The 27902-nt window shown below is 39.6% G+C and overlaps 2 protein-coding genes across 4 annotated transcripts in view; both read right to left on the bottom strand.

The window, feature by feature from the left end:
* The window catches only part of LOC145933484 (uncharacterized), a 21723-nt gene extending 2428 nt beyond the window's left edge, over positions 1–19295 (bottom strand). Inside the window, 1 exon segment of the mRNA XM_083033246.1 lies at positions 1–19295. Coding sequence (XP_082889372.1) covers positions 1–33 — 33 coding nt within the window. The 5' untranslated portion in view covers positions 34–19295.
* Eip93f (Ecdysone-induced protein 93F) overlaps positions 19290–27902 on the bottom strand; it is a 47810-nt gene continuing 39197 nt past the window's right edge. For all 3 annotated transcript variants that reach the window (XM_083058508.1, XM_083058524.1, XM_083058516.1), the window contains one exon: positions 19290–27779. In XM_083058508.1, coding sequence (XP_082914634.1) covers positions 26504–27779 — 1276 coding nt within the window. In that variant the 3' untranslated portion in view covers positions 19290–26503. The remainder of the gene's footprint in view (positions 27780–27902) is intronic.

Here is a 27902-nt window from a genome sequence, read left to right as displayed (position 1 = left end):
AGAATCGTCCGTCGTTGACGACGTGTCGCACATCGGGTGAGAATGAAAAAAAAATCAACACATGGACGGCCTTTGTTTTGTTTTTACTCATTGGTTTTATTAATTTTTTTTCCATATTTTGTTCAATATTTTCAGAAAATAACACTCCAAAGCGAAAAAACCGTATATTCTCACCAATCCCAATGTATGTATAATATATATATATTATACTTTTTCATATATAATATATATGTATATATATATAATATATATATAATGTATACTTTTATACTTTATATATAATAATATTATGTAGAGTAGCGCACACTTTAGACTGTTATGTATCGATACCTTTTATAATTTTATCGATAAATTACAAATATTGAAAAACATGAAACAGACACAGTCGGCGGGGACGCGCGGACTTCGCGCGCGCGCGGCGTGTGACTTTTTCTCTTACGGAAAAATCGTGAAAAAAGTTTTTCGCGAAGAAAAACTGCCGTCCGCTGCTTCCGCGACCGTCTCATCCGTCTGATCAATCAAACGGAAATACAGGGTCTTAAATTCAGGGAATTAGACTAGACACGAAAGAGCGACTTCGGTAAAGTTGAAAATCGCATTATATCTTCTTTCATTTGTACGTGTTGGAGGATTCTCGAATTCCAAAAGCAAGTGTAAAAGAGGGGAAACGCGGAAGCTGGTCGGGAAGAAGCGGAAGCAGCTAATTCTCGTCTCTATCTTTCTCTCTCTCTCTTTTTTTTTCTTGTCAAAAAAATGCTCTAATAACTATAATATATAATATATAATATATACGCGCGAAAACATACGCGTGCCCCGACGCGACTGACTTTTTTTATTTATATATTTTCACACCGAAGTCAGAAAGGCAATACGCAGTATGAACTTACTTAGTACATTTGTGTTTCTTTTTGTGTCGTGTGTACGCGTTTATGTGTGTGTGGCTCTTTTACAACTATTTTCCTCATTTGTTCCTATTGTTCCATGCCTTCTTCTTCTTCTTCTTCCGTCATTTGGTTTTTTCCCTATTTTTTATCCCATAATATATAACACGCTCTCTTTCTGGCTTTCGCTTTTTATATCATTCTCCCCCCCCCCCTTCCCTCTCGATTTATCTCGCATTCCCCGTTTTTTTCACGCTTACGATAGCTTTGGTTCCATCTTCCCCCTCTCACCCTTTCCCACCCTCTGAATCACGAAAATTATCTGGAGACATATGAGAGTAAAAGGGTCAGAGAGGTATGAAGAGGAAGGATTCGAAGGATTGGGTGATTGGAGGGTAGCGGAGAGATAATCGTATACAGACGCGACTAAACTAAATCACAATCAAATACTGAATCAAAGTAAAATAAGGTAAAAAAAGAAGAGTATACAGGTGGGATGGTGGCAGTTGCGATCGCAAATTACGATGTCGTTCACTGCGCGTCAAGTCTTCCGAGAAAAAAATTGGAAATATTACAAAACAAAGACCCACACATTTTTTGGAGAATTAATATTTTTAAAAATTTATAAATTTAAAAAATATCTAAAAAACATTGATCATTAGCATTGAAAGTAGTACTTTTAATTCGAACAATCTTTGAATCTGTTAATAATAAAAAATAGTGTTCTTGAGTACAATTTGTGCTTAATATTCACAGCGTGTGTATACATATATAAATTCTTCTTATATATATTAAATAAGACTATATTAATCCATTTATTGATAAACACTGTATCAGTTATCTCTTTAGTTCTTCTATTATTTACCATAGCATTAATTCGCAGTCATTTTTAATTTATATGTATGTCATGTCGCTCTTTAACAACACTTCGAAAACAATAGCTTTACGATAGATAATAAATAGCACATAAATTAATTAACTAAAATTCAATTATTTCGAATATATATTGAATAAGTTTAAATTAATTAATTCAAGATTTTAGAAATAAAAAACGTCAAAATATTTTAATATTACATAACGACGATAAAAGTGCCATATTTTTTTGCCAGATACCTTCAGAATTAATTTATCTCAATGCATTTGATTCTCTATTAGTCTTTATTAATTTCAGAAGACTTGCTCGTGCGATCATAAAACAATCCTCTTATAAGATCACAACGGACTTTAGGATAAGGCGCGCTTTCCCGTGTATGAACAATGAGATGTTTCAATTTCTTTCGTTATTAAATTACTTTGGCATTGACTTTACACATAATAAATTAAAAAGATGCGCAATCAGATTACGAGCGTCAAAACATGAAAGAAATTGAAAACATGCGGTTGCTCGATACGTTCGGAAAAGCGAAAACCAACCAAACGATAAATTAAATATTTTTAATTTGATTTTATTGAAAATAATACAACAAAATGTCTCATAATAATAATAATATAATAATAATAAGAATATATATAATAATAATAATTAAAAATAATTAATAATTATAGATACGTACTTGTTTTCTACTCAATATCTAAAGATAATCGTCTTAGAACATTGTTTAAATAATAATATTATCATCGCCACTTTAATCAATGCAATAATAAAATAATAATAATAATAATAAAGGCAATAAAGTTAATAATAATAATAATTATTATATCATAGAATAATGTATCAATAAACAAACTTAATAGGCTAATTATTTCGTTAATCATTCGTCATCGTTCTCGATTGCTATCGATGGATCTTTTACTTTACCTAGTCATTAATAATGGATAATTAATTAATTCATTAATTAAATTACATGTTGCTTGGATATGCACATAGAGATATAAAGTCGTTTTTGGTCCCACCTAACTGCAAACGTTATATTCATACAATTTTTTTTTGTGTGTATCGCTTGGATCACTTTACATGTGTAATATATGCGTGTGTGTTACGTGTGTGTGCACGTGTTGCAAATAACTACTGTTTCACTATCGGTAAAGCTGTCGTTTCTCTATTTCTCTCTTTGTTCTCCCCCATCCCCCTATCCCCGGTACATCCGTGTGTATTCCGAAATAATCTATTGCGTATACACACATGAACAGCATTTACGTGTGCGCGAGGCGCGTGCACTCGCGAATCGTATCTCGCGCGGCGACAGGGTGTCCCTGAAAAAACGGTATACCGCAAAAAATGACAAACGAAAAAAAATGAAAAAAAAAAGAAAAGAACAAAAAATTCGATCCCCGACGGCCGATAATATATTATCGCGATATTATATACATATACATGTCGCTTTTCCCATACTTCGTGCCCGTTATTTCGCTTTCCCCCCTTTCATCCCTTCCTCGATCTCAGCGCAATATTTTTTACCCTTGTGTGTCTTTTCCTATTTTCCATCGTCTATCACTGAGAACGAGTATCATCGTCGAGACACACGTTCTTCTCGCGTTTTTCCATCCGTTCTACAACTGGCATTGCATTCCGTTCTCTCCTCCGTTCGCTTTTAAAGTACGCCTAAGTTTACCTAATAACATTATTCTCACTATACATAAGAGAGATACGTCGTCGTGCGAGGGCGGACATCTCGAGGGCGTCGACCCTTGACGAGAGGTACGCGTGTCTTTTATTCTTTTTCTACTTATTTTTTCTTTCCTTACAGCCAATTGAAATAATTTTTTTTTTTCTTTTTCGCAGGACCGGTCGCCACCGGTCGCCGAAAAAACCTAATTAAATCTTTCTTATTTAAGGCTACGCCGCAATTTACAAATTTTCTCGCACTCGAATACTGCTTTATATCAGTCTCATATTTTCTTCCGCCGAGAGTTCCGGTCGGAACGCGCGTCTGCGTGTCTTCGTCGAAGTGTCTCCGAGGAAACGCGGAAAGGCGCCGCGACGCCATCGATTCGTCGTCGTCGTCGTCGTCGGCGCTAACATGTTTCGGATCAAACTCCGCGAATAATGTATATATAATGCCAGTTGTACGCGCTTCTCTTTCGGAGACGACTGTGTGTATCACGTTCGTCTTTCCGCGAGGGGAAAACGTGCGCCCGCAAAGTCATCCTCGAAGCCTCCTTCGTGGCGTTTTTAATTCGCCTAATCACCGTATGTGTATAATTACGATATATTTGTATATGTATATATAATTAACAATAGCAATTTGCAGTAATGTAAATTGCGTGTTTTTTTTTTCAAATTGACTTTCACTCGCGGTTTCTTTCTTCCTATCCCTTTCTGCAATCGCGAATTTTTCGTTACACAATTTAACATGTAATTATCACATGTATCAATTAACAAAACTTAGACAAGATCTAAATCAACATTAACATACAAGCAAGTTCCAACATATATATATTTATATGAAACATTAAATTCAAATAAGAGAACTATTATTAAAACAAAACTGTAAAGACTCTACGGATTAAAATGCAACATTTGGATAATTAAGAGAAATAAATGTAATTTTTAAATAAAGAAGATACGAGCGATTGTGTGTATTCGTCTAGTATTCTCACTTCATCGCACGCGAGCAATGACATTTTACAACCGAGGAAAATTTGAAAACTCGACATTTGGTCGCGAAATTAAATCGACTCGATTTTCGTCGCAACCGTATCAATTACGAGCCGCGAAATTATAATCGCACCGTTCGGCGGACTAGTAACGAACTCGCATGCAACGATCAACAAAGCAAATTTACACATACACGTGTACGTGAGAATTTTCTGCTAATTTTACCTCTCGGTGGAATCCCGAGGGCGCACGTTTTCCCTCTCGTCTCCTCCTAAGACGAGCTCGCGCGAGCGAAACGCAACTTCGAACAGGAAAATTTCCGCGTGAATTCCGTCCGCGAATCTAGTCCTCTTTTGCTAGGAAAGTAAGAATCCTTCCCGCGAGGCTGATCCATATCGAATCGTACGTTATTCGAAATCGCGTAACATATCCCTCGTCGAGCTCGCATCACATCCGCCTCTCGTATATCTCTCTCTTTCGCTCTCTCTCTCTCTCTCTCTTTCTCTCTCTCTCTCTTTCTCTCGTTAATATACTTCAAATAGTAATATACCTCACAACCATTTTGACAACAATCAACCGTCAACAAAAGAGCGTTCTACATTTCAAAGAACCTTCAAAAGGTGCGCCACCCAGCCAGCGTCGACCTCCGGCGACACTTCCGACACTTTTCCCCTGGCCCCTTTTGATTTGCCGGCCGGAAGAAGTGACCCAACCGGCTTCTTCCCAATGCCCGGAAGTCGAGCTTGCCGGCTGACGTATCACATGTTTGAAAACTACGAACCACGTACGCAACCGCGATCGTTTCGCCACTCTCTCGCATTCATTCACAGAGATCGCACAACAAAATGCCCTTTGATTACTTACGTCGATCTCTCGCTCTCTTCTTCTTCGTTTTCTCGCACGCTCTTACCTGCCTTTTTTCATGCTGTTTTGCTCACTTTTTCCCTCTTGTTACATTCTCCTTTCTCATTTCGTTCAAAAATTCAGTTTTCTTTACCGCATTTCATTCATCACACGCCGTTGCATCGAAAGACGCTCGAAAGGGTTACGCGAAATTTGTTTTTATCGTAAATTTTTTTATATATTGTATTATAGGTACACATCACTTTTTGCACGCTCTTTCTTTCGCGTTTAATTCTCATCGATCGTAAAAAAGATTTAAATAGCAAAAACTTGGCAGCACTCGTAACAAAGTGGAAAATTATCGATGGTATATGCGGTGTTTATTTTAAGAGTCAAATCTGTATCGTGCGATTAAAGATTTTATCTTCTTTTTTTTGCACCAAATTTTTTTATTATTAAAAAAGAATTTAATTAAAGTCTTCGCGCACACTTTTTCGGTGATATAATTGGTCGGAAGTATCTTCAATAACATTTTAATATCCCTCGATAGTGTAATATGGAGATAGAGTGCTCCAGTTTCCGATAACTGAAACCTGATTTTTTTTTTTTACGCATATTGGAAAACGCGATATTCGATTTCGCGACATGCGTTTAATAATAAGCCCGAGGATCACATCGAGCCGATATTATAACAATTACGAAGGATAATCATGCCTCATAGATTCTGCGTGTCACGCGTGATTACGTATTTAATTCAAAAGAAAGCTGCGTGTTAATAAAAAAGAAAAAAATTAATCTCTTTCGAAAAACGATAACACGCGATAGTTTCCGATCACAGATCGGATATATCCCGACACTTCGCATTAACAATTAACAATATCAGCAGTCCTTGGTCTTCAATTGATTTATCGCTCGGTGCGAAATTGGCTCGCTTCTCCAAAATTTATCGCGGTCCAATTAGTAGCAGACTACCGCCGATGAATTTCCACTTCGCCACGCCTCATCGTCAATTATTACTCGCCTAATTCTCCCCACGAACGTCCTTCCTCAATCGCATCTTGTCGCACGAAACGCGCACCATTTTTTTTCACCCGGCGCCGATTCTCTCCCATCATCGAAATTCGCATCGTCAATTTCGTATAGCTTCCAAAACGGTGGATTTATCGATAAAACAAATTAAGCGATCGCGCGCTTAAAGTCCCATCGAAGGTGTCTTCAATTTTAATAATAAAAAATATCATAAATGATGAGAAAATTCAATCGAATTCAATATTACTATTTATTAGTAATATTAGTAAAATGCTTCCATTTGTGCTAATTGCGTGAAAAATATTTTCCTAATCGAAAAAGATTATTTATAAATTGTATCGAAAAGATCGTGTTGTAGAAACTGTAAACCCGCCATTGTTTTGGCACACAAATCTCGATCGACGCGTTCGATGAGATCGAATCGTCACCCTGTCTCAACATTCAAACAAATTCGCAACGAAAGTAACACTACTAATTATACGCATTAAACAATAATACTCTAATTACATACATATTACGTTTGTATATGTCAACTTGCTTCCGAAATTGCTCTCGCCCGGCGCATGTACGCGTGTTTTAAGTGTGTACCTCATTTTTCCTGTTCCTCGTGATCAGCGATCGAAATCGGTGTACCTTTATTCTTTACAAGTTTAAATTCTCATATACTTTATATAGACACGTCAAAATAATCTCTGTACTCGACGATTTGACGTAAGATATATTCCATCGCATCATAAGGTGAGAAATTGCCAAAAAATCGAGAAAAACCGATTTCAATCTCTGACTATCTCGTTCCGTCGAAAAACGATCAGTAAATTAATTTGCAAGTACATTGTTTATTCTCGTACGTGTGTGTGTGTGTGTGTGTGTGTGTATGCGTGTCAGAAATGCCCTGCGCGATATTTCGCGATCCTGCCGTGTTTCCTCCCGGCATTGTCTTTCACGGAACAGGAGTAAGAAAAAGCTTTCGGGCCGGAAGGAGAAAGTGCAAGGGATGCATCGGCATAATGTGCATCCGCTGCCGGCGATATCCGCATTTAATCGACCGACCCTTCCGAGGAGCCCTTAGATAAACCTGTCGTTGAGCGATGAGATAATATATAATCGTCGACGAGATCGCACGAATGACACGTATATGCGCTTACGCTATTGTGTACGTATGGGTGTTTGTTCGGTTGGTGTATGTGTGTATGTACATGTATATGTGTACGTATATGTATACACGTATATACGATAAACGACAGCGCCTACCGCAATAAGATTGATCGATAATCGATACACAATCGCGATCTAAACAATAAATGGCGACACGTATTTCAGAGATCGCGTGTGCGCGCATGTATGTATGTATATATCATGTATATATGTGTGTTTTATATCGTGTGGTTTCGTATATATATAGTACATATGCATATCTATATACCGCGTTAGACGCGCCTTAAATTTTCTCCATTCCGGTACGAAACGATAATATATAACTGTAAAATCCATGTAGAATATAAAAAATATTCTCTCGCCGCCTCTATCTAACTATATGAAACACTGCACTAAGACTGTATACTTCGTTACGAACGTATATATGCGTGTGTGTATACCATCGCGTGTTCGCGCTTGTGAGTGTATGTGTGTGTGCATACATGTGTGTCTTGCAATGAGAGGTGTCTGTATATGTATGGTCGCATGCTGCTTTACGTACGATTTTCCTCTTCAAGCTTACGGGAAAGTATTTACGTCTAAGACAGGGGGTGGGTGGGTTGGGTGGGTGAAAAGATCGGAGATCGAGGCATATCGTTGGATCGAGATCTCAATTCTCATCTCGCCGCTCTTGCATAATTTCCTTAGCACAGTGTTTTTCTTTTTTTTTTATAAATACATTTTTCTTTTACTTAATTTTGATTCAGCGATATATCTTTAATCGCGACACGTATTGTCTAAATTTTATGACTCAATCGCGTTGAATCGTCGCGATTTCTCGTATTAAACTATAAATTCAACGATCATTTGGCATTCGACGGATTTTTTTTTTTTTTATATACTGATTTCGCATCGCGCGTAATTCACAGTCAAGACAACAATTATCACAGCGGCGCCAATTATATCAATTATCAATTATAAGACGATTATCGCTCTTGGAGAGCGAACGAAACTCGCCCATTGATAACTAGAATATTTACGCGATAATTTAATGAACGTTCGAAAGCCAACGATTAAATCGAACTCTTGTCATATTTTTATGCTACCGCGTCGAGACGCTCCATTCTATTTTCGCGCCTGATTAAGACGTTCCTTTTTAAGCACGCACACACGTTCACACACTCGCAAACACACGCACATACATACACACACACACACAAAACTACCGTAACCCTTGTATCGTAACAATTTATTCCGAGTGAAGAGAAGTGTACGATCCTCGATACGCCTCGGACTTAGCTCGGGTACCTTAATAACTAGAAGATACATCGTTTAAATCAAAAAGGGGGAGATCATCCGGGACGAGGGGGTGAGGAGGAAAAGGGGGAGAGGAGAAATTGAGGGTAGAGCGTAAAGGTCAATCGAGCATCGGACGCTCGATCGAGAAGGTACAAAGGTACGCGCTGTGCGAGATATACGCGCTTCATATCCCGCTTACGCGCTTGTCGTGTTGCTGTTGTTGTTGTTGTTGTACTTGACGAACGATCACGAAGGGACACGAGAACAAAGAAGTAAAGGTACAAAAAAAAAGACGCGTTTGCTAAACGTTACGTCGGCGGGCTGTAACTGACCCGCTCGTCACTACTGTCACCGTTGTAGAGAACCCGGGTCCTCTCTCCTTACGAGGGATCGAATCGAGAGGGATCGCATATGGGGGGGCTGTGATGAAGGGAAAGAGGGTGAGGGGGAGAGGGTGCTTCGCTTAAGAAATAAGCTCCCGCCGTGCTGGATACAACGATAAAAAAAAAACAACGGCGCCCAAAAGGCGCGCCCGCGGTGTTTTACGCGATAGAACTGGCTCTGTTGCTTAATTAGCTTGGGGATTAATTAAACGCCCTGTTTAATGGGGGAGGGTGCCCTTAAGGCCGAATGATCGGAAGGTCGGCGACCGCGTCGCGTTTAGCGGCTGATCAATCCTGAGATTGCATTCTTCTCTTCTTCGTTCGCGACAAAGGGCGTCGAACGAAGCCGCGTGTTTGGAAGCGAAGGGAAGAGCGATAAATAGGGATTCGATCGACGTAATAGAGAGAGAATAAATTCGCTCCTCCCCCCTCCCTCTTTCTCTCTCGCGATTTAATATCGATATTTATAATTGCATGGAATTCGGTCGCTTTTAACGCGATCGACGACATTTCGAAGATCCAGACAATTGTTGTGCCTTCAAAAACATCTATCGTGTTACACGGATCAATCAGGAGCAAAACAATGGATAATATACAATACATGGCGGCTACTGATCGGCGTTTCGATACGACGAGAGAGTGTGTTGACACTTAGCGACTGCGGACGAAAATAATATAGAAATTCGTCCGCGCGAGTACATTATTGTTGAATATATAAATCTGGCCAATGGCGTTTTTTCTCTTAAACTCTGGTTTCACATTGATTTTTTTCTCGCAACATCAAGATTTCTTTTCGAAACGCCGATCGTAGATAACCACATGCAAAAAGTCTGTTAACACTTCTGCGATAGATAATCATACGATCGTCATCGATGAGTATTTAACGTAGGATCGTGACTGGTTAAAAACGGATTTCTAAGCGTGTTTCTGCCTATGAAGAAGAATCGGTTCGATCGACCGGAGCTATTAAAATGTGTTTTCACTTTACAGAAAAACGTATATACGTCTACGCGGTATGTACAAATATGATTCGCGCAATCTATATATACAACCAAATTAGAATTACGATTTATTTCACGTTGGACCACATCGTAGTAAAGCAGCGTGGATATCTGTAACTCCAATAGGGCTCGCTGGATTTTATTTATCAATTTAAATAATACGAATGTCTAAAGGACGCTTAAGTACTTGTCTTCATCTTTTGCGTTTTTTTTTTTAAAGTTTCTTAAACGTTTTAATTCCTTGCTTTTTATAGCAAAACTAACGGGCGCCATTCGTGTTCGCCATCACTCAGTGAGAGTTGTGAGACCTCGTATTTTTTTTCCCTTTTCATTTCCTTTATAACGTTTCGATACTTCGGTGAAACACGCATCTTTTTGGTCATGCGTGCTAAGGCGCGACAATGCGGTAAGCCGCATTGTCGCGCAAGATGGGCACCTTCCGCGCACCTGCCAGGAAATTTGCCGTTGTCGCGGAAGAGCAAAGGTATAGCAAACGCGGAAAGTAAAAGGTATTTTCGCAAGACTTCGCACGAGCGGACCTCGCAGATCATCGCTCGATGCATTCGGAGACTAAAACAGGCCCCAAACACACACGCAAACATCTAATTACGTTATGAAAAAACAGAAAGGTGTTTGTTTCGATTATGATGACTGTCGTTGTTGTATATAGTGTCAACAAAATAAGGGAAAGAGCTACGAGAAAAAAAATTATACAATGTAGGAATTTACAGTATGTGTATCTTCATTGGAATGAATTTAGTGTAGTCTTCCACACAGCCGCGGACAGTGACTTTTTGACGATCACGTGGATTCGCTCAAAACGATTTATTATAAGAGTACGATTAGAAAAACGCGGTGGAATGATCGTGGAATGACGAGACTCCCAAGAACGATGGGAGATCGAAAATCGATATCGTTCAGGTAAAGATTGATCCTTTCGCGAGTTCGAAGATTCACGAAGAAGATCAAGAGACGTTCATTCTATGGAGATCGAGAAATCGACAGTGACTTCTATTTCTCGTCCTCTTTTGTCTTTTTTTTCTATTCGCTTTAGCATTTTTTGATATCTTATGCCTATGAACATATGTGCTTTTGATTGTTGCTGCTGACGTTCGACAAGATGCCATTTCGTACATGAAGAACGTCAAGAAACGACAAATCTCGACTTTTGAAAATTTCGACAAACTTAGATTGTAGAAAACGTATATTTAATTGCCTAAAGTCTTTAAAATGTTTATAATACATATGCATGTATGCTTACGTTATTTCAAAATATCTGTGCTAATGTTTCCTTTCATTAAACTTGATAGCCAATCTTGAAAGTTGCAATATACTCGAATTTTTTCGGCTCTTTCAATTTAGTCCAGTTCGCATTCAGTGCAAGTATTTTGTGTCCAAATAGGTCAGTAAGTACAAAACTCGGGAATAGATTTCCGAAAGTGCAAGAGGTCACCGCATTGCATAGAGAGCAATTTTGGCGAAAGCCAGTCAACGATGATACTTTTGAAATGCTTTCGGGAAATAGAGCTTGACGATAAAAATAAGCAATGATAAAAAAAAAAAAGAGAAAATTGCACGATCGAACTATCAAACTCGAAAAATTAATATGCCATTCGCTAAAAATTAAATTAGAATATAAAAAAAGAGACTATAATATATTTCCAGAATTACACTTTAGAATTATATATATGTATAGGTATATATATAATAATGTTAATATAAATTCGTCGTTTTTGGCGAAATGTGACTCGCTATTCATGAATCAATTAAGGTGATCAATTAAAGCTACATGCGATGGCAAAGAAGAGATATGCTTTTAAAGACGCACAAGCGCCCGTTTACAAAACGGATAATTATCAATTCTCTAGAGATATTTAACGACTGCAATAATATGTAACGACGATGGCAATGATAATAATAATGATGATGATGGTGATGATGATGATGATGATGATGGGAATGATAATGTTGATAGGATGATAATGATGGCAATGTCGATCAACCATCGTCGGCGAATATTCGATCGACGTGTACGTATGCATACATACATATGTATATTGTAATAAAGTAAGTCGTATGTACGTTATCTTTGTTGGTTTTGTATTTGTATTGACGCACGCGATCCGGCAAACCACCCACGAATCTCTGCGCGAATCTACATTTTGTATATGTGTTTGTATATTTATGTGCATACTAAAGATATCCATGTCTCGATTTTGCACACGATCGCGTACGTGATTATTTCAGTGATATTTGAACACGTATACATATATGTTTAGATTTAGTCTTTTCTTTATCTTGAAACACACGGATGTTGTGCGTGTGTATATATATAATAGTATATTTTTATATTTTATATATATATATATATATTTACTTATATATATTAATGTAATATATTTATATATATATTATAAATTATATTATATAATATTATATAATTAATATATATAAAATTTTTTAAACACATACATAAATATATATAAATAAAGATATATTTGCAAATATATATAAATATATTTATATAAATTTTATATATATATATTTATATATAATGGATCCTTTAGAGCTCGTTTGTGTGGAATATTTTAATCTGGGCAGTAGCAATGTATGTATATGTATAACGTGTCATGCGCGCATTTATATTCACTGTGTATACTATGTGTATATGCGTGGATTTGTATCTACGCGTATCTCATGCATACGCACGCATTTCGATAGTCTCGCTCATCATCCATACTCGTGCATGCGTGCACTTTCGAACACGCACATACACTCGTTCATTCACGCATTACAATCTCTCTCTCTCCTATACTCACCTTTAAAACAATAATCACATAATAATAATAATAATAATAATAATAATAATAATAATGATAATAATCACTCTCCGGCGGCTATTGCGCGCGTTACAACCGCAAGGGCAATTAACGCGATCGATAAGCCAGTTAATATAAATATGCTTTTACGCCTACGTCTATTTAATTATATAATCATCGTAACGACAATCATCGTAATCACTCGTCCCGGATTTGTCGCCGATCGGCGGACACATTTCCTATCAATGCGCCCCGATAAGGATCAATCGCGGGGATACACAAGGGTGGCTCTTCTCTCTTGCGAGAGAAATCGAGAACGTTCGTTGTCTTTGAATGGTCTCCTCGAGATATTTGCACTGGCTCTTTTCACGCGACGTGTTCCGTTTTACAGAAGGTTTCCCGTCTTGTTTCGTACCATTTATCGCATGACTCTTCCCGCGTTTACATTCACGAGCTTACGATATTGGATATAAAGCATAAAACGTGGAATAAAACTGCGAATGAAAAGCAAAAAGGAAATTCTGAATAAAACACGCAGCATTAAGCTTTCATCGAAGTATGGATCCGATCGTTTTCAAATCCCATAAATTAAATATAAACGTATTGTGACAAGGTAAAAATACTTGTTCGATAAAAATCTTTTTTTTGTTTTTAGTTCGAAGATATTTCTGACACGTCCCCAAATCTTCCCTCATTATAATTTAACAAACGTTTTTACGTCATTTATTTTGTTGAGTCTGACTGTCTGACACTTGATAAAGAGCAAATATTTCAGTCGCGGATCAATTAAATCAGCAGATATAAATTTCACAGGTCCCAAGATCTAAAATTAAAACTTTATATCATGTCGAATCTGTCGCGATGTGCGTCATCTTAAATTCTCAAATTATTCCCGAACTTTTTCTCGAAATATATCGAGGATCTCAAATTTTTTTTTAGAAATATCTTATGAACGACAGTTCTCGATTACTCCTGTAATCTGTTTGCGAGAGGTAAATCGAATCAGAAAATATCTACGATAAACGTGAAAGAAGATCCTAGTGGCACAAAAAAATGAATCAAGAATAGGTGTCGAGTAAAAAAAGAATCTACTTAAACCCGGCGATCGGCAAATAATTATTGTTGTCCGAACGAAAACTTGCGGCGAAGGATTTCTAATTGCGAAATAAGCGACGAGATCTTTCGTGGAAATAGGAAAAAAAAATTACACAAAGGACGCCCGTTAAAGTTAGCCTTCCTTCGATTTTTTCTCGAGCCTTTCCTTAAAGGAGCCCTATCAATTGTTACGCGAACATGTTCGCTTCAAGCTTCTCTCCTCGCTGCTTTACAACGATCATCTGTTTAATCTCGCGTACCCCTAACTCTTCGCGCGTTAGCATCTTTTTCCTTAAGAGCACATATATAAAAAGTCGTGTGGCACATTGACGGTTGGAATGTTATTTTGTCTTCATTAAATTTATAATAAGAATCATAATAATTAATAATAGAGTAGTAATATAGTACTTTTTTTCGGTGTTATTAATAATATTGTTTTATGTATCCTTTAATAATAATAATAATCATATAAGAATCATATAATAATAATAATTAATATATTTTATATATATATTTATATATATAATATACCTTTCTGTGTTTTTATACTATAGTAGTTTGTTTCCTCTGCACTTATCGTTTATTATATTCTGCACTGACTGCGGGTTTTGATTTGCGGGATACCTCGCCCGCGACCTCGCGACATCGCGATCGACGGCGATCGATAGACGATCCGCGATCGTCATTTTTTTCATCGTAGTACAATAATCCCTATCGATCGCGCAATCGTTCCTTTCCGATCGCGCGATCCGAATAAGAAGCTGTCGATTCGCTCCGAGTCGATCGCGACTCGAGGCCGAGGCGATCCTTGTTATTTTTTTGTGTTTTTTTTTTGCATTGCTCTTCGTGGCATCTGCATTAGCGTAAATCACTGCTGGATAATATGTATATGTGACGTAGAGAGTTTTAGTTAATCTGTATATATCTGCTTATATTTCTTATTTTTTTATTTTCCTTTGCTTCGTCGCATGGCGATCGTTTCGCGAGTGCCGTGAGCACCACGGGATCGCTGCATGCCCATGCTGAGAGAAATGTCTATTGTTGCCTGTATAGTGTGTATGTGTTATTGCCGGTTATCTGTTATTTTTTTGCTTTGTTTTTGCTTTGATCGCTGAGCACCAGGCGAGTATACAGCCAGGTGCGCGCGCGGACGGTCAAGCTCGCTCCGATCCAGGATCGATCCGATTGTCCCGCCGAGAGAAACATCGCGCTTCCGATCTCTAATCTACCGATTGGACCCGTTTCAAGGAACTCCGAATCCGCGGGGACGTCTCGAACGAATCGGAAATCAATCGCGCAATGCAACAATTAATCGCGCCCGCGTTGCTGAAAAACAGATTCTCCGCGTCCCGTCAACCTCGGATCGGTTCCTCGTGTGATATGCTCCGTTGTCGAATTGGTCATGCTAAATCGTCGCGCGCGTTTTCTAAAAAGCGATCTTTTCGCGTCCTGTCGCGAACGCGACACAATCTTTCGATCCCGTTTCGGCGGCCCCGTCGCGGATTACTGTAAGGAGACGACTGGTATCGGGAGGCTGCAATGTTGTTGTAGCTGTAATGTTAGAGAGCAGACTGCGTGTACTTTTTTATTTCTGATATATGCTGTTTCGCCGAGTATGCGAATGCGGCCGGTGAGGGAGAAGTCAGCTGTGGATTAAAGCTGTAATAAGAGCGTACAGGGATGGTGGTTTTCATTGGCGGTGGGGTGAGAGATGGGGGGTCAAATCCTGTTGTCAGGGTGGTGCGGAGGAAGGGGCTCGGGGGATTTTCCGAGAATCGGATGCTTAGTTTCCCTAATTTATCTCTTTCCCTCGAGATTATAAGAGTCTTACTTTTTTGTTTGTTTCTTCAATTAATCATTAAAACCATTGTTGCCCATAGAAGGAGATCCGACCTGGCTGCTCTTCGAGATCGAACGGCGGGAGCCACGCGCGAGACGAGAGAACATTTTTTTTTCTCAGCGTATGCGTATGTCTTTTGATTGATTTGTTACCGGCGATTCAGCGTACTTGGTCCGTAAATTAGTTGGTCGTACTTTGAAGTTCCGGCGTATTCAGGTGCGTGACGTTTTGGTACTGACGTTTGATTAGATGATTAGAATACCGACGATCGATCCTCCGATATGTAACGCGATTTTGTTAATTAATTCTCTTACTTCTTTCCCGCATGTTTTTATATTTTTCAAATAACTAAAGAAATGCTTAAAAATCGTCTGGAAATTTAGGACGTTTCGATGATGTCTTTTAGACATTTTTATGTTCCCGAATTCCCATCAATTTGACATGGTATACAATTAACAATAGAAATATTTGAGCGGATAAAATCTCGGCAAATCGTTCGCGAATATTCAAGATGATTAAACGAAAAAACTTTGCTTGCCTCGATAGTATCGGCACTCTTCGTCGACGAACACGAGTTCTCGTCGTCTCGATAGCGTGGCTCATCGCCTTATCGCAGTCTTGGCGATTCGCGTAGCCAAGCCAGATCTGATGGTAGTGATAGATATATATATATAGAAAAGAACATGATATATATAAACAACTAAAGCGCCAAACTACGAGTACCATCGGTGCTAGCTGCGTAGTACCAGCGCCATTTTTATCTAATCGCTACTAGTCGAAGAGTCTAGGCTGAGAGTCGATGCCGGAAACGATCATCCCCGATCCGGCCTTCCGGCGAGAATGAGATCTGCGACTGTCGAGGATGCAATTCGCGAATTTCTCTTTCGTGGAAGTTTTAGACCGATAATTAGAACAAAACTTAAATCTAATATTAAAAAAAAAAAGTTGAGCATAATACCTTTGCTGATTAAAAAATATTAACGAATCGATTAATCTGATTGGCACAACAATGGGTAAAAGAATCACGAGAACGATAATGTAAAAATAAATTTCTTTGCATATAATCTTAATAAAATAATACGTCGATTGTTGTAGACACATTAAATTCGATATCGCATCGACATAACGTGTAATCTGTTTCATTTCTATGATTGATTATATTCAGCACACAAATTAAAGGATAAGCCGTTTCGATATCGCCGTTAATCAATACACAATTTAATTATCGCGCGAAAATTTATCAATCCGCGATATTTCACGATATTTTGCTTTTTGCGATTCGAGAAATATACACATAACACAAACGCACGGTGATTTATATTCATTTTACCCGATTAAAAATGCGGAGTGGACCGAATTTTCTGATTGTCACGCTCCAAGAGCGCGTACAGAAAACGAAAAATAGAATAGGGCGAAAATGTACAATCTCGCGGAGAGCTCGTTCATTTTCAGCTGTCGCGAATTCGCGCTCGGGAATACACTCGACAGTCGCAATACGAAGAGCCCTCGCCGTCTTCGTGGCCCTTCGGAGACGAGGTCTCGGCACCAGTTTTCCCCATGTTGCCATTCTCGCGCTCAAATCTTCCGACTTGTTCGTCGTATATCTATCTACCCTATCTACATGTTCGCCAATCCCGACGTCGAGACGACGGTGGCGAATCGCCCAGTTGAACACAATTCGGTCGGTACTCTGTTTTTTTTTTTCTTTTTTTTTCTATTTGTTTCGCATTTATTTTTACGGTCTCCGCGCGGTCGATCAACGTATACGATGTCGCTCAAAATCGTCGAGCTTCTATTTTTTCTTTCTAACGTCTTTAGAGTCATTGCATGACTAGAGCCTACGAGCTTATTAAAGCTTTCCGATCAGAAAGGTACCGAGTTCTCTCGACCGACGACGGAGGAGACCCTCTCGATTTGCTACATTGGTTCAGGCGCATTCGCGCGGATTTGTCGAATTCGTGAACGCGCGAATCTTCCGTTTTCACCCCTCCTCACTCTTGTATGTTTTCGATTATTTTCTATTCTTTTTTAATTTCTTTTTCATTAGTCAATAATATTGTCACGATAATCCTCTGCATTTTACATAAAATTTTAATATTTATACGATGTAAGAAATATATGAAATGTTTTTCTATAAAATAAGTCGTGTAATTCATTAATCATCATTAGATAAACATTAAAAATTAAGAAAGAATTCTTTAAATTTTCATGCAATTTTTCTGCTTCTCTCGTTCGAGTAGTATTTTAAATTTCCAAATTTATCTGAGTGACAAATTTTTTAAAAAGCTAATAATTGTATATCGTTTTGATAAAAAGTTTAAATTATATTATTTCATATTATTTTTAATTTTATACTTAATAATAATTCCGTGAAACTGATGTTTCTTGCAAACGATCCTGTCTGGTTCGTTCTACAATTAACGTTTTCCAGAATAAAAAGGAAATAGTTTAAAAATATAACGAAGAGCACTAATGTGTTCAATGATCAACAATTTCTCAAAATGCAACGAATTTTTATCAGTTTTATCAACTCCGTAGTGGTCGATGACATTTGTATAAACATGTGATGAACAATCAAATGTAAAAAACCGCATATATAGAAATGTCTCGCGATCACAACGAATGTCATCCCCGTGAGGTGAAACTCACGCGAGGTCTATCGTGCAGCGCGATCGATACCGGTAACGAGTAATCCTCGTTTATGCATATCGAGGGCGAGGAGAAATGCAACCTATGCGCATCTCGCAGTCGGGAATTTAGATCAAGTATGCGATGATTTCGTAATCGTTTGAGATAAAATTTCGGGGGAAGATCCGCGCGTAACACGACGACAGCCCTTTCTCTTCGTCGAATCGACGTCGGTCGCTTGATTGTGTATGTCTCGTGTGTGTGTGTGTGTGTGTGTGTGTGTGTGTGTGTGTGTGTGTGTGTGTGTGTGTGTGAGCGCATGTATCCCTATATGAACGACAGGCCAGCTCTTCGTTGATCACGAAAATCCCAACATTCGAGAATGCGTGAATTGAAAATAGAATTTAAAAAACGGTAACTTAGCGCATAACAGTTCGTTTTACTTCATTTTTTCCTCGACGTGTCTCGCGTGTATTTTTGACATGTGTGTGTATGTATGTATGTGTGTGCGATCCCGCGCATGTTTCGTGTGTATGTTGGAGCATGAATGCGTGTCTGTTAATGTGTGTTCGTGTACCTAATTGCACTTATTCGAAAAAACGGAACATAAGGTTGAACGCAAGATGGCGATCGGACGGCCCTGAAACGTATGTTGTAGATAATATTACACCCTTGTTTAATTTACTTTAATAAGAAACTCTATATATCGCTTTTGTCTCTATCGCGTTCGCCGTTGCCGTCCAGATCAAGCGCGCTCGAACTGAATCTGTTTGCTGCTACGATACTCTCATCTATTTTTTTTGCTGCTACGATACTCTCATCTATTTTTTTTTCTTCGTTCGTGCTACTGCAAGTCGTTAAAAACGTAATCTCTCATAACTTAGGCACAATTTGGAACTGTTTAGACCATTTTCACACGACTTCGTCCTGCTGACGTCCGTGTGTCCGTGGAAACTCTATTCGTGATAAAAAAAAGAATAAAAGTACTAGATAACTCGAAAGTAGATGAAAAATCAAGAGTATCGATCTTAATATATGTTTTTCCAGTCTAAGCAATTTTAATGTTCAACAGTCCAACAATCTCTATTGTTATCGTATATACTACAAAATTTTATAATTTAAAAACAATTGAAAAATTTTTTAAAATTTGTCTTTATATAATGTTCACTGTTTTAGATAAATTAATGTACGTAATTGGATTTATAAAAATGGATTTCTGCAGAAAAATATTAAATTATAAGAATCATTTTCTCTATAGTATATCCACGTTCATGACACACAAACGTTTCTCGTTCGTATCATACCAAACGTGACAATATTGTGAGGTAGCTGACATTGAGCCGTTTCAGGGCCAATCGGACCAAATCTTCCAGTTTTCCATTATTCGAATCGCGCCCGAAATCCATTCGTCGTGGAAACGAGACATGAAAACGCACGTTTCGAAATAAAGAGGATCGTCGTCGGAGGATTTTGTGTCCGCGCGTATCCCTGAAAAGGGGTGTCCACGAATCTCGCTCTTCCCCTAGCCACCCTCTCGCGAGAATGGAGCGAAGACGAGCGAGGATCCCTCTCTGTTTCCTTTCGATCGAGTCCCGATGTAAAGGGACGGACGAACATGCGCGATAACTTAAGAGAAACGTGAAAACGAAAACGCAAAAAACGTGAATCTTTGGATCCGACTTTCCGAGCGATGCCATCTTGGTCCCGTCTGACCACCGGTGTGGATCAACGTAATTTCGCAATCACGCTTCTTCCGTATCCCTTTCTTTCTACCTATCTATCTCTATCTCTTTTATTCGATCTCTTTCTTTCCCTCTACATCCCTTACTTGCTCATTTTATCTTGTCAACTCTCAGTTTGCCTTCCCTTACTCGTCTTGTCTTACTTTGTCTTCGCACACCGTAATTACAATAGTCTTTCTTTTTTTTCATATATATATATATATATGTATATATAATATATATATAATATATGCACATATATATTATATATATAATATATTCGTAATCTTATTACATATACACTAGCTGGTTACAATAATTTGTGAAAAATATACATCAAAATTTTGTTACTTTTTACATCACAGATATTTTAATATAATATATCATCTTTTAATTCTTAAAGATTTTTTTTCTGTTTCTCCCCGTATATTCGACCAATCCGTCATCGGATTCTTTAGCGTATCGCCCGCGACGAAGGGAGAGATGACAGGATGTGCACAGACCAAAGGGCTAAAGAAATTCTTCTGAATTCTTCGACCGCACAAGAACAAAGTTACGCATCTCTTTTGCGAATGCATTTTTTTTATCGCGCGTCACAATACGATAATCATCGCGTTTTTTTTTTCGAAAGACGGAAAAGACACTTCCGAGGGGCAACACAAATTATCCAAAAGACACAGCAGACACTGAAGAGTGTGAAGAGATCCCAATTTTTTCTGGATGTCTTTTAGATGTCTCTCGTGTCTTTTACGATCTTTGTGTTTTCCTCGGAGTAATTACGTATTTAAAGATAACGATACAAGAAAAAAAAACAATATAAGATTTTCTTCACCAATTATCTTTGAATGAAGATTGTCGTCGTGCGATGCGCGAGCGCAAAAGAGACTTTAATCTCGATCTCTCGATAACGAAGAACAATACAATTTTTTTTTACTTGGGGGAGGAAGAAACTTTCGTCGTGCCGCCTCGTCCCGCCGTCTCTCCCGAAAAAGAAACGAACGAAAAAAAGAAATCGACAGTGCTTCAACAATCGCGTCTACAACGGTATTTTGCCTATAGCCTCGAGTTCTCACATTTCTTTCCCTTTCTCTCCCCGACGATCGCGCATAGTTGCAAATTTCTAAAAACTTCTATACTAACACTATATGGAAATTCTTCCATATAGAGTTTAGAAAGTCGCCAGAAAGATAGATATCTTCCTCGGTCGACGCCGAATAACGTTTCTCGCGCAAAAGGAACAAGATCATCTCGCGATCGCTCGTCCGGATAGCGATCTATTATAATTTTGATGTCGCACGAGATGCTTCGTAAGTATCGCGCCAATGAGTGAGAATTTTCGACCCTGTCACGAGAGAAACAAGTGGTGTATGTATACTGTAAACGAGGGTAGTTTAAACTTCCACGACAAGACACGTGTCGCTGCGAGATCATTACGCGGACGTCTCATTAATTACGCGTCGATACTAATTATCGCAATCTCATTCTAAGTTTTGCGAACTTCGCACGTAAATCTTCGATCCGCGTCGTCGAAAACATCGGAATTTCCTTGGATGCATAACGTGTCGTATTTCAATTTCAAATCTTTATCATTTCTTTTCAATTCAAACGTGCATAAATATCGAATTTCTTATACAAGTATAATTAAAAATAATTAATTAACTGTCTCTATTTAAAAAAGAGTTACTTTGATCGTTCGAGCAATTTCTTTTCCGGCCGATTTTTCTCGAACATGTGCAAAATTGCAGGTATTAATTGGACAACGTATATGCTATAGAACCAACGACAATTTGATCGTCGACTGAGCTTTGTCTGCGACAGAATTTGATCCAATTACGCGCAATATACGAATGCACGAAGAAGAACAGGTATCCGTGGCAACCGCGAATTATTTTCGGCGACACCGGACGCGGACAGTTTCGTCCCACATTTTTCGCTTTCGCGCTTTCTACGTTTTCCCTCCGGCGTACATCACTTATCCTCTCGTGAAAATTATTTTAAAAAAATATAAAAAAAAAAGATGAAAGACGTATACCGTGTTGCACGCTCGATGGATCGTGGAGACTCGAGATCCGCCGATTATAGACCGCACCAAACGTCGCGACGAAACATCGTAACTTGAATTCGTAAATTGAATTAACGACAATCATAGTGTACGCACGTATTTTACTATCATCCGCACGATAAATATCATTTTTTTTCACATCTAACGATAAATCTTTCGGTAAAGGATATCGGGGGCTTTTTAATTTCTGGGTGTATCGATGATGCGAGTTCGCGGGTATAAGGGGTTGTGGAAGAGGGTGTCGAGGGGGATGAGTGAATCAGTGGTCACGGAACAAGTGTATAAACATATTTCCCTCCATTTTTTTCGCATAATATAACGGTGAATGTTTAGAAAAAGACTTGGAGGCATCGAGTAGCTCAGATCACACACCGAGTGATTTATATATCTTTGTCGAAAGTGTGTCTCTTGTGTGTGGGAGTGTGAAGTGAAGGGGAGAAAAGGGTGATTAGTGAGGGAGAGGAGGAGGCGGTGGACAGTTAAAAAGTGATCTAACAGATATAGGGCAAAGAGGAGAAGGTTTAAATTTATACGTTTACACACAATCATAATTAGCTTGCATTTCGCTTTGTTGCTGTTCAGCTTGTGTTTTTTATTTTTTTTTTTCTTTAACCCTAAGGAGACCTTAACGTTTACACTCAATAACTTGTTTTCGCGTTTACGCGCGCTTCCTTTAAAGTTACATTATTCACGGTTTTTTTGCTTTAAATAGGGTAAATTTTAAGTTTAGTTCCAAAAAACACCGAGAGAGTAGCCTTGCTTAATATGGTTTACTTTTTTTCGTAGGTATAATTTTTTTTGCGTTAATAAGGAATTTTTGCATTTTTAAAACACCGAACATACATGCCTTATACTTTATGTACAGCCTAGAGTCTTTCAGTCGTTACTTTTAAAGAGAGTCATGAGATGAGTGCGTGTGGATCATCCTTTTTCGTTTCTTGCGCTCTGCTGCTTTATATTATCTTTCTTTCTTTTTTTTTAATATTTGTTCGCGTCGTTTTCCCTCGTCTACGCCTCGACTATGCGAGAAAAATAGGAAATCCTGGCCCGCACTACAGCACCGTTTTATTTATATCATTTTGTCGCCGTTTTCTCGCGTTCGACTGGCCTCCGATCCATCCTGTTCCGGCTTTTTTTTTTACGCCTCCGTCGATTTCGTTTTGGTCCAACGGCCTGCCTGCCATATTAACGAAATGACGAAAATCGTCCTTTCATGGTGATTCTATCCGCGGATCGTTCTATTCGCGAAATGCAATTCTTTTTTAATCGAGAGGTACAAGATACCTCTCCATGATCGTGCACATCTCGCCGACACTTATCAGAGAAATACAAAAATTTCAACTTGTTACCTTTAATTTGAAGATTACATCCCGAGAAATATATGCAAATTCAAAATATCGTTATCTCTATAAATTTCACATAATAATTATCTCAACATATATACATAGCTGGAATAGGAAAAATTTTTTTAAGTCTGTGAATTAGAGATACATAGAGTCTATATTCTAATCAAATTATTATCTTAATTTCACGTCAGACAAAATTCGCGAATTTTGACTGAGTCATCGTATCGACATTTGTACAATTGTTATCTCTCGTCGTAACTATCAATTATATACGATGCGATAAAAATTCAGACAATTGTTATCTCTCGTCGAGACTCCAAATTTTCATCGGTCTTGAAAATTTTTACCGTGTCTCGAGTATGCTTTTTTCCCCGTATCACAATCGCGAATGTATAATTGGACGTGCACGATCGCGTGAATCCGCAGAAAAACCGAATGAGAGAGACGTGTGGCCGCTCGAAACGTCAATTCGTCATTCGTTCGATAATCGTATCGTCGTTATTCCAAATTCCAAACCGGCGACGGACGATCGAGACGCGCTTCAAAGTGTTCCGCCCATCCCAAAAAATTCGTCCCGACGCGTCACGATAAAGTCTGCTGGTTGCCCGATGAATATATATGTCGCTCGCGGGAGTCGATAAGAAAAAAAAACTTAGATATTAAAACATTCCTAAATTTTATAATTATGAGTCTTTTCCCTCGCGAAGAAACGATACAATGCCGCCTCCGCTGTTGCAAAACTGCAGCCTCTCTTCCTTTCTCTCTCTACGCGGTAGAAAATTTGTATTCGTATCAAAAAGTGGGCATCTCGCGCTTAAGAAAAACATCTTTTCGGTATCGGAGAAATCGAATCGAGAGCGGGCGCGCGCGCGCTGCAATAGTATCTTTTCTTTTTTTTTAAATTTCTTTTTTCTCTGCCACGTTTCAATTTCGCGTTTGCATCTTTCTATCTTTGCCTTGGATTGGGACCGCTTTTTTCGATTCAAAAGATCGCGATCTTCGTCACCGTAATTGCGAGATAAAAAAAAACCACCCTAGAAGAGTCGTAAGACTAAATAGAAATTAATTCGATAAAAAAAAGACTTTGTTTAATATTATTTCAAGACTATTTTCCAATATCCTTATAAATAAGATTCGTAGTTATATGTAATGTAATAAATGTCAAAAAGTTGAAAAAATTTGTTTACGCTTATTTAAAGAATATTAAAGAGTCATTTGTCAAATCCTCCGTAAATAAGGAGGATTCGAGAAACAAGCGGACGTGAGCATTCGACTTGATCGTGCCAACAACGAAGACCGCTTCCCGCTATCGGTACTTTCCGTGCATTATTTTGCATTTCGTATTCAACATATGCCCGAATATGTGGGACGCGTTTGCGTCGAACGCCGGCCTCGAAACTAACCGAGATTATAGAAATATTGTCGCCTCTCGTGGAAAAAACGTCATCTACGCGCGCCAACAAAAGCCTTGGCTTGTTCTCGCTTCGCACACGTTCTCGTGTAATGACCAAAAATATATGTATATATAATATATTATTCCTTATATAGTTATGTCGCTCCTTACGAGTTAAGTAGTGTTAATAGTTAAGTAATAAGTTTTTTTTTTCTCTTTTGCATTAGATAGTTTTACACTCATATAGAGAGGAAAAAATATGTTGTTTGTCGCGTCGGCATTTTTGTTCCATCGTTTGACCTTTCATCGTCGTCCACCGATTGGTATATAATGGTAGCGGTTAATTAATAATCGTAATAGTAATCATCGAACGACTAACGCTTTCGCGTTTCGCGCATACATCGCGTCGTGTATCGCGAATGAGCCTCCTTCTTATGATAAATTGATCGCAGGACCAAAGAGACTCGGATGCACCGATTCTCTTTGGAGTTTAAAGTAAAAATAGGCTTCAGATCGGCTTTAAATTGCACTCGCGATGCAAAGGAAGCTACTGCTCTTAGGTAGAGTGACAAGATCTCGGTTTACGACGCGTGTACGCGCGCAACGCCTAAGTATCTCGTTATGTTCCCCATTTTTGTATACTCGCGTATGTGTGTATACTCGTTTCGTGGACATGTGTAATGTCACTGTTATGTGCTGTTGTGTTGTGTTGTCGATACGTTTGAAAGAGATGTTTCGTGGAATGTCCGGCTTGTAGAAACGCGTTTGTAGAATGGGTCCGTGCATCTGCTGAAGCGTGTCTCGGCACGATAAATATATGTATAATATCGCGCGCGTGTCCTTTATCCATTTCGTTCTGTGATACTCCGGTCCGAAATATCCGTGCTTTCGCCTATAGTCGAAAGTGTGTTTTATTTTTCCTGCACGCGCCTGATGCCAGATCGGCCGGGCCGCGGCCAGCTGGACGCGGGTTCGTACGGCGGGTTAACTGGAGGAATCGCAATGGGTCTACGGGGATTGGTTGTGCTAGCGTCACACAAATTGCCATTTTTGTTCTCCCCTTTTTGCGCTAGACTTACCTCGTAACGTTCGAAGTTTTTCTTTTTTTTTTTTCGATTGGAACGAAGGGGTCATGGGAGAGAGCAGGAGAGTGTGTATGGAATAGTCGGAGTTATCATCGCGTTGCCGACGTATTCGAGGATTCCCTTCGTCTCTTCGCAAACGCGCCGCGTTTCATGAACGCGTTCAGATTCGGCGCGAAAAATTTTCTCCAGTTTTTTTATCGTGCTCGAGCGCGAAGGGAAGCCTCGTTCGCGGTGCGCAACAACGAGAGAAGGCGCAAGAACGGGTTCGGTGCGTGTGAGAGATGGCGGAGAGATCTGGGCGGGAATGTGGGCTTACTGTATATACGGATCTTTGTCTCCTTTTGTTTCTTTTTTTTTACTGTACTCATAATTGTATACTTTACTGATAACTGATACTGACTTTTGTCTACTGCTCTACGGAGTCCTCCATGCTGAGCGCGGGGCCACGTTGCTCCGCCGCCGGCTGTTGGCTGTTGTTAGTCGACTCACCGGATCTGCTGCTCGCGGTGTTGTAGCCCCTCTGCAGTTGCACGACCAGCCCGCTCACAGCAGCGTATTCCTTTTGTTGTTGCTGCGGCTGAGTCTTCTGGCTCGAATGATCTACTATAAGCTTACTATCACAGGCACTTTTTTTGTCAGTTGATACGGCGTAGAGGTTGTGTAAGTCCGGGTAATGGTTCAGCTGTGGTTGCTGTTGCTGTTGCAGGTTCAAAGGCTGCTTTCTATCGCGATCCTCCTGGCCGCCGTTGTGAACTTCGCGCTCTCTGCTACTGCGATCGATCCTCGAGTCACGGGTGCTATCTTCGTCCCTGCTACCCGCTCGGGAGATCGACAGAGGCGTCGGTGGTGACGTGAGCCGATCGCTGCCGTCCTCCGTGCGACCTCTCTCCGATGGCGATGGGCTGAGATCAACCGTAGGCACACGTTCCGGCCTTTCCGGCACTATCCTGCCCGCTGGTCCTCGATAACTCTCGTCCTCGCTACTGTCTTGCGCGATCCGCGGAGTTTTCCTTGTATTTCTGCAGAGCTGATCGATCAACGTCTTGCTGCTCATCGTCTCCGGATGTTGCGCCTGCGACGATGATTGTTGCTGCTGGTTCCTCACTTCCGCCATCGGTCGCTGGTCCCTTGATATGCCTGTTTCGAGGCTCGACCTGATCAGATTGTCCAAGAAACTGCCGTTCGCCCCGGACCCGTCGTAGATACTTTCCACCATGTCGCGCGGTGCCTTCGCTATCGACGCGCTTCGAGAGTTCGAGGTTCCGGCTGCGTCTGGCGTTCCGGATACGCTCACGCTGCCGTCTCGTTGCTGATGTTGCTGCTGCTGTACCATCGCCGCGTTTCGTTGTTGCTCCTGCAGTCCGCGCATTCTCTGCGACGCAAAGTACTGTTCCGGCAAAATCGGCACGTTCGGTGCGCCACCCATGAAGGGCGAGGGCATGAAAGGTCCCGGGTTCCAGAAGTTGAAGGGCGCGAACGGCAGGTGAGGCATGCCCTCCATGAACGGAGGCATTTTCAGTCCGTTCGGACCGGGTATGCCGCCCGGCGGCGTAAACGGCTTCTGCGGTTTCAGCTGCGGTTTCTTGTCGACGCCGGCAGCGCCTGGCCGCATTGCCACGGCCGCCGCTGCCGCTGCCGTCGTCGCGGTTTCCTTCGATTTATCGTCCGGTTGCTTCTGGTCCCTGCGAGAAGGATAAAAGTTCACGTTATAACTCTTATCTCTTACCAATCGAGGCTTATAATTCTTTATAATAATTCACGATCTATGATTTACTTCATTAAAGGCGAAAGCTCTATCAAAATAT

Source organism: Prenolepis imparis, unplaced genomic scaffold (assembly GCF_030444845.1).
Source record: "Prenolepis imparis isolate NDT839.2.m4 unplaced genomic scaffold, iyPreImpa1.0 SCAF_1, whole genome shotgun sequence".
In the NCBI taxonomy this organism is placed as follows: domain Eukaryota; kingdom Metazoa; phylum Arthropoda; class Insecta; order Hymenoptera; family Formicidae; genus Prenolepis; species Prenolepis imparis.
Note: the sequence above shows the minus strand (reverse complement) of the source record. Positions and strands in the feature narration are given on the sequence as shown.